General features: G+C 48.4%; 1 protein-coding gene across 1 annotated transcript; it reads left to right on the forward strand.

Annotated features, from left to right (window-relative positions):
• The first annotated feature begins 5,649 nt into the window (after nt 1-5,649).
• On the forward strand, nt 5,650-6,519 carry LOC105740503 (defensin-7-like). Its single transcript, XM_012510619.2, has 2 exons — nt 5,650-5,821; nt 6,407-6,519. The coding sequence occupies exons 1-2, from the start codon at nt 5,650-5,652 to the stop codon at nt 6,517-6,519; spliced, it is 285 nt and encodes a 94-aa protein (XP_012366073.1).
• The last annotated feature ends 1,688 nt before the right edge of the window (nt 6,520-8,207 follow it).

The raw sequence follows: 8,207 nt of genomic DNA on the forward strand, positions 1-8,207 counted from the left end.
AACCTACTGAGGTAAGGCAGTCCATGTGTCTAGTGCCTGTGATAGCAAACCTTTAAGAAACAAATTAAAAACACTCAAGTCTGAAATGTAGAAAAATATCCTGGGTAAAATGTGGCTTCATGAAGCATTAAGACTTCAGGAGAAAGACAGAGATCATTTTGTCTTAGAGTGGCAACAAACGATTTCATGGTGAAACATGAAGATATTGAAAATATGAATAGCTTAGAAGAAGGCGTAGAGCAGCATCTGCAGTGGAGAGAATGGCATCCTGACCCTCAAACCAAAGCGCCGCCCCCCAACTTTAGACGCTGGAGGCTGTGGCCACTGTAGAGGGTACCCGAGGCCACTGGTGCCTCTCACCAGATCTCCAGCCAAGCAAGGGATGCTCAACTGCAGATGCCGTGCCCTGGTTACCACAGGCTGTGGCCGGCACTCCCTTGTTCCTGGGCCATCACCCTTTCAGCACATTGACTTCACTGGGCCCCTCCCACACAGCCAGCACCTTTGCTGTGCAGAGGCAGACACACAACCCCACACTTCCATCAACTCTTCCAGCCCAACACCCTTGGTGTAGCAGGTGCTCTCTTGCTGTGACATTTGCTCTGTGACATTTCCCTCTCGGAAACCACACAATACCATTGATCAAGATCTAGGCTCCCACTTCAAGGCAGCGGTGGTGACATAGGAATGGGCATCACAGCATGAGGGTTTAGGGGACTCTCACTTGGCCCATTGCCCCCAAGCCACCAGCCTCCCCAAGCAACACAGTGGCCTCCTAAAGTCATTCTTATTGAAGTTGTGACATGGGCTATGAAACCCCAAGGGGACCAAGCTCCTTCCGAGAGTCCTAACTTTCTTAACTCTCTACCCTGTGGCCACCAGTGCCTCATTACAATTAGGCCAGGCCCACCATGGTGAACACTTTGGTAATCACAGAAGAGTCAGGTTCATTTTCCCTTAGAGATAACATAATTCACATTTGCTCCAATAATGATAACTCCTCATACTGTGATAAGAGGTCCATCGTCTCAACATCAAACATTTACTGGAGAACAGATTGTGGATGGATAGTAAGCTGTGATCCCCTAAGTACTGGCGGCCCAGGCCCACTGGCACCCAGCAGGGCCACAGTGCTTCTGCTATACCACACCTCCCATCCTGACGTGCAGCTTCCAGCAGAAGCTCCAGTTCTTACTACTTTGAAATGTAGCTAATGTCTCCCACTCACCCCTCCCTGGAGGTAGTAGGGATTATTGCTCCAAGACCCAAAAAGGGCACAGACTGAGTCACTAAACAAAGAGAAGCCTTCAGACTAGTGGATGTAGACCACATTAGCTGATGATCACATGGAAGCATCATTCCCAAATGTAGCCTGTGTCAATGGTGGAGAAAGACTCTGAAGAAACATTGGTGAAAGTTCACCCCCCATAATCGATGTCAATATCGAAGCCCTGAGGGATAAAATGTCAGTGCTCTTTATGGTTGATCTTGCTTGGTATCTTACCTTCCCATGGCTTGTGGAGCTACTGTCAGACTCAGGATCCGAAGCCCAAAAGCTGCTAGAACAGGACTGCCCTGGTCAGAACTTGTGTCCCAGGCTGGAAAGCTGGGAAGTGCTGGAATCCCATGCTAGGGGGGCTGTGCCTCAAATGCCACCTGACCTCTGTCCAAGGCAGGCAACTCAATCCTTAGATATTGAATGGGTCCAGTGGCACCGAGCTTAAACACCAGCAGCCTTCACAATCACAAATAACATTTTAAAGACCGGCAGGTGGCTCATGCCTGTATTCCCAGCACTTTGGGAGGCTGAGGTGGGCGGCTCACCTGAGGTCAGGAGTTCAAGACCAGCCTGACCAACATGGAGAAACTCAATCTCTACTAAAAATACAAAATTAGCTGGGCATGGTGGTGTAGGCCTGTAATCTCAGCTACTCGGGATGCTGAAGCACGAGAATTGCTTGAACCTGGGAGGCAGAGACTGCAGTGAGCCAAGGTCGTGCCATTGCACTCCAGCCTGTGCAACAAGAGTGAAACTCAGTCTAAAAAAAAAAAAAAAAAAAAAAAAAAACCAGCAGGTGGCCCTCCCAATGCCAGGTGTGAATTCAAACCGGCTAACAAAGCCACAGCACAAACCCAGACTGCAGCTTGCACATTGGAGCCTCATATGCAGAGGCAGCTTCCAAAATGATCACAGGCTCAAGGATATGCATGTGCTCTGATGTATAAGAGCTGTGGATGGAAACGTCCTATGCCACTAAGGAAAACACGGCTCAAGCTTTCGCTGAATGCCTCCCTGAAGACCCACAAGGCTAACAGCCTGTGCAACAGCAGCAGTAAAGCGAATGCCCAGACCCCCACTTCCCTTCGTGGGTGGCCACCTGGGAAGGCCACCCCCATGGGAATGGCCATGGCTTCCGACAACATCGCCCCTGCCCAAGGGGTCGTCAAGGGAGGCAATGGCTTCGCTGGAATTGGAGACACCAAGGAAACTCGCCTTGACTGTGGGGTCACCAGCAAAGCAGCCCCTCCTTACTGGTATATGATACTCCTTACTCCTGACTGCTACACTCGCTACCCCAGCACATGATGCTGGTTTATGGCACATACCCCGACCCTTGCCATACCGCTTCCTTAGCTCAGGCTTTGCTGAGTACTCTGCAGATGAGCCAATACAATGGTATTTTGTGAGATCACCATTTGCCTTCAGAGTAACCCCATTAGCTATATCTCCAACAGCAAAGAAACCAAAGGAACTAGGTCAGATCGTGGAGCTGCCCTACAAGTTAGGCAAAAAATATGGGCTTCTGAGACCTGTGTGTAACAACTCCACACCCAAATCTAACCAGCTCTCCGAGTAATGGTTCTCTCATGTGTTACTGAGAAAATGCCTATGGATTGGAGTGTTCTGTGTGCAGGAGCCTGGTCCAGGTTTGACTTCCGCAGGTCACTGGATGTTCCCACAACCATGGGACCTTCCCCACATACATGCCCACCCTGCTGATTTTCTGTCTATACCCACATCAGCTGGGCCATCACAGGGCATCTACTAATGCCCTAGAACCTAAAACCATCCCCTGGTCCCAGTTCCTCAAAGAGCTCTAATTTGTTCCTCTGCTGGGATGAAACCAGGGCCACTTCCTCAACTAGTGAAATTCCTGGGCCTGCTAGAGATCAGGAACTTACTGCTTCCTCAGAGTGACAGCGACCCCACTGCTCTAGAACAGCAATCACCCCTAGAGACCTGAGACGCTTCATCCCACCTTAAGATTACTGAAAACACTTTAACTCTTACTCCTAGACAATTGTTTAGCCTTAAAGCATCTAATTGCCAAGCAAGGAGATAATTATCTCCTCTAGGGCACCACGTGCTGCGTGTACTTGCTTAACTCAGGAGAGTCCAAAAAAACTGACCTGCTTAGCAAGACAAGCCGAAGTGGTATTCAGTCTCACCCAGGTGTTCACCAACATCTCGGGGCTTGGCTGAATGGCTTTGATGTGTTTTTATGGTTAGACCCCACGGCCTGCAGAGCCTGATTGAGAACAAAATCCCAAACCCTCCTCAGTGTGTAGGTTGGCGCTTTTTTCCTAGTCTCCTTACAGAGTGTATACTACGGTATGCAAGCTGGCCTTTCCTGGTGGCTTTAAACATTCCCTCGGTCCAGGTAGTTTGGCCTCAGCCACCGGCATAGGCATTGTGGGCTCAATTATCTTAGGAGTCATGGAGAATCCATAGGTGGTTGCTGCCTGGGTCTGGCCAGGGCTGATGAAGGTACATGAGGGGTCCCTCTGTCAATGGCTGTTTGAACCCAAGCTTCACACCAAGTTTTTCTTTTTTTCTTTTTTTTTTTTTTGAGACGGAGTCTCGCTCTGTCTCCCAGATTGGAGGGCAGTGGTGCAATCTCGGCTCACTACAAACTCCACCTCCCGGGTTCACGCCATTCTCCTGCCTCAGCCGCCCGAGTAGCTGGGACTACAGGCTCCTGCCACCATGCTCAGCTAATTTTTTTGTATTTTTTAGTAGAGACGGGGTTTCACCATGTTAGCCAGGATGGCCTCGATCTCCTGACCTCGTGATCCACCCTCCTAGGCCTCCCAAAGTGCTGGGATTACAAGTGTGAGCCACCGCGCCCGGCCACACCAAGTTTTTCAACTGTCCTTGTCACCAGAGTTATTTAATGTACCCAACAGAAAATAACCCTAGAAATCAGGACACCGGATCCCCAAAGACCTTTAAATAGGGGAAGTCCTCTCTGGGATGTGCACAGCTGTTCTTGCTACATAAGACCTGGAAAACAGGACTGCTGTCTGCCCTCTCTGCTCTCCCTGCCTAGCTTAAGGATCTGTAAGTAATGCAAAATTGCAACTTTCACATTGATGTTTCAACATTGAGGCTGTGCCCCCAATCTGAACTGTGACTCCCGGGCCACCCCAGAGGGACCCAGCAGGTGAATCCCCTGCTGTGAACATCTATCTGAACGTCTGGTGGCTGCTGGGTGCATTGGCTACCAGCTAAGTTAACAGAGAAACTCAAGCAGTTTCCTTCTAAACACACGTGTCCTAATCGACATGTCCAATAGAGATGATCATAGCCCTTTAGAACATTCTTTTGAGAGAAGTTTATTCAGGTCGTTGGTCTGTTTTCCAATCAGATTATTTGGTTTTTCCTATTGAGTTGTTTGACTTCCTTATGTATTCAGATATTTACCCTTTCTATCATGTAAGGTTTGCAAGTATTTTCTCTCATTTTCTGGGTTGCCTTTTCACTCAGTTGATTTTTCGTTTGCTTGTTTTTTGATGTGCAGATGCTTTAGCGTTCAGTGCATCTCCACTTGTCTCTTTTCCCCTTTATTGCCTGTGCCTTTGGTGTGATAGCCAAGAAATCATTACCCACATCAATGTCAAACCTTTATCTTCATCTGTTTCTCTCGTCATTTTATGGTCTCAGGTCTATGTTTAGGTCTTCTAATCATTTTGACTTGATTTTTCTACATGGTATAAGATAAAGGTCCAAATATATACACATATCAACTCATAAGGTAGTATACTTTACACAGATATAATTTTTGTCACCCACACCTAAATAGAGATGGAAATAATACACATTTTTAGCCTTAGACAACTCTTTATGTCACTGAGCTTGTTTCACCTGTAGCCTGATGAGGTCATTGTCCTCTCCACCCTGGCCCCTACAGCAGACTTCTCACCCCATAACCTCAAAAACTCCTTCATGAGGGTGGTAATGCCTTCAAAGCCTGCAATGAATTAATTCTCTACTCCACTGGGTCCAGGTCTAGACTTCCAGAGAACAGTAGAGCCCATCTTCAGAAAGTAAGAGGCATTTATTCCCTGAATTCATTGAATGAAAGCACATCATCATGGCAGGGTCCTCATCATCACCATCAGCTCCAACCCAGCTAAGACACTCAACATAGAGATGCACACTAGAATGAAAGCTGGGAGAGCAGAGAAGGAAAGGAGGAACATTGAGGCCAAAGGATACCCACATCCTCTCCAACGAATGTCCACCTCCTCTCACTGAGAAGGTTCAAGAAGGTTTGTCTCTGAGCCTTCTCCCAGCTATAAATCGAGGCAGACTCCTCCCTCCCCACACATCCGCTCCTGCTCTCCCTCCTCCAGGTGACCCCAGCCATGAGAAGCCTTGCCCTCTTTGCTGCCATTCTCCTGGTGGCCCTGCAGGCTCGGGTAGAGCCACTCCAGGCAAGAGCTGACGAGCCTACAGCCCAGGAGCAGCCTGGAGCAGATGATCAGGAAGTGGTTGATTCCTTTGCATGGGATGAAAGGGCTGCTCTTCAGGTTCCAGGTAAGAGGCCGGCATGCAGAGCTGCAGTGTCTAGAGGGACAGATGGGAGACAGAGTCTGGAATTGAGTCTCAATGGTCCATGTCACTTAGGTGGCTCCACTTAGCATCTCTGAGCCTTGATTTTCTCACCTATAAATTGAGTAGAGAGCCAAATAAATCTAAGAGATTTTCTTCTCCCAAAACTTCATTCCAAGATATGTCTGTGAAAGTCACTATGTTTAAAATACAGAGAGACATACTAACTAGTTCGTTCTGAATCTAAACAAGTAGACTTAATTATTGGGAGAATATTTTACTCTGTCTATAGAGAATCTTTTAAAGACTCGGGATGGGCCTAACAGTGTGTTCAGGTGTGTGTGTGATGGGGCAAGAGCACAAAAACGAAAGCAAATGAGAGTGAGTCTCAAATCCTGTGAGACCTGCACTCCTCTGTGTATTTATTCCTATTGACTGAGGTTGTTTGCGCTACCGGCCCTAATACAGCCAACATCACCCATCAGTCAGCATGTGACTTCTCCAAGACTCCCTTTACCACCCACTGCTGACCTTGGTGCTCAATTTTGGATGCTGTCTCTGTGTCTGTAGGCTCAACCAGGGGCTTGACCTGCACCTGCAGACGAGATTCCTGCCGTCCTGGAGAACACCGTAGAGGGACTTGGAGTGCTCCTGGAGTACGCTACCCGTACTGCTGCAGCTGAGCTTCCGGAAGAGAGAAAAACGAGCTCATAATTTACTTTCAGAGCTACAGAGAATTGCAGTTACTCCTATACCTTGTCCTCAGTTTCCTTTCCTCATCCCAAATAAATGTCTTCTCACAAGACTTTTGTGGTTACATCTCTTTAACGTGTATGTGTGTATGTGTCTGTGTCAACACATTTGGGATACACGTACCAGAAACCTAAATCAAATTTTTGAACGAACTATAATTCAAAATTCTAGGAATTTCAAGCAGGAATTTGGGCTTCAAACCTAAGTTGAAACGAAGGTCCAGTGTCACCACCGATCTCACCATTCACTGTTCTGCCTTTTCACTCTGCCTCATTTTCTTCGGATCCATTGTGTGCTGGGCAAACACTCGGTGTCAGCTTGAAGTTTATGCAGTCACAAAATTGTTACTTCTCCAGGAAAATCAGTATCCTCTGTGCTAAAGAATTGGAGTTTTATCGAAAGGATTCAGGTCACACATTTGCCTTCTAAGACATAGGGTTACAGGAGATCCACTGAAACAACTTTCGTTAAGAGGGAAATGGGTTGTTAGCAAAGGCGGGACGCATGGAACAGAAAGCACAGCAACCCACACAGAGATGTCCTCATTAAGAGCACCCTCCAGCCACGTCTACTAAGACCTGCATTTCACACCCATAAAGTCGTCTTCACACGCAGAAAACCCACACGCACAAATTCTCCACTGCACTTTACAAGGTGCACTGTCTTAGGTTGCCTTAAAGCCGCTGAGAACACGATTCTGCTTGGAAAATACAGCTTTGGAGGGGAAAAGAGAAGAGAGCAAATAAATGTCATCAGCAACTTGGCGGCCCTGTTGTTGCTGCAGGGCACTGAGGCTCTGATACCCAAAACATCCTGCACATCAGTGAGTGAGAAAGAAACCAGGTCTGGGGAAAGGGAATGAACCAGAAGCGCCCGCTGAGATGCTCAGAGCATTTGCCGGGAAGGCCACAGCGCCCCCTGCTGTCCTGCCTCCAACTGCAGCCTCCCCACCAGGCAGAGCACACGTGGGGTCTGCACCTTCCTGAGCCTGTCTTCCTTGTCCCCTCCAAGAAGACAGGGTCACTGCTTAACCCCGGTGTCCCTGAGGGCCAGGCTGACATCTTGCTGGGGCGTGACATGACCTTTCCTCCTGTCTGTCCTCCCTTTCCCTCCCCTAATTCCCACTGACCCTTGAATCCTTGTCCAATATGTCCTACAAATGGTCTTTCAGGACACGACCGCTTTCAGGAGTCCAGCATGAGCCCCTCGTATTCACTCTGGATCTGGTAGTTGCAGTTGGCCAGTTTAAAACACATGTTTGAAAAAGAAACTATATTCAAGCCATGGCCACTCATAGCGGGTGGACACTGGTAAAATGATGCAAGGAGTTTGAGTGGGACAGAGATTACAGGCTTCAAAGGAAGGAAGGTGTCTCTACTGGGTTATTCACCACTCCAGGCTAAGACATCTCATGGCCCAGATACTGCTGTGACCACCAACACCAACCACAAATGCCCAGAGCCCAGGAGAAGGGAGCAGGTGGTGCCCACATCCACCCTATGCAGATTCTAAGCAGGTGTCAGCCCCAGACTGAGGCTCTGCCTGTCTGAAGAGGCAGTTCAGGGGCCCACACACCCCACTGAGATGCTGCACAGCTGGGGAACCCAACACAGATCCC

Source organism: Nomascus leucogenys, chromosome 4 (assembly GCF_006542625.1).
Source record: "Nomascus leucogenys isolate Asia chromosome 4, Asia_NLE_v1, whole genome shotgun sequence".
Classification (NCBI taxonomy): domain Eukaryota; kingdom Metazoa; phylum Chordata; class Mammalia; order Primates; family Hylobatidae; genus Nomascus; species Nomascus leucogenys.

Bases quoted from the DNA above. Each gene is read 5' to 3' on its own strand.
- LOC105740503 (XM_012510619.2), top strand. From the start codon at position 5,650: ATGAGAAGCCTTGCCCTCTTTGCTGCCATTCTCCTGGTGGCCCTGCAG. The intron at 5,822-6,406 runs GTAAGAGGCCGG...CTGTGTCTGTAG, and splicing joins GGCTGCTCTTCAGGTTCCAG to GCTCAACCAGGGGCTTGACC.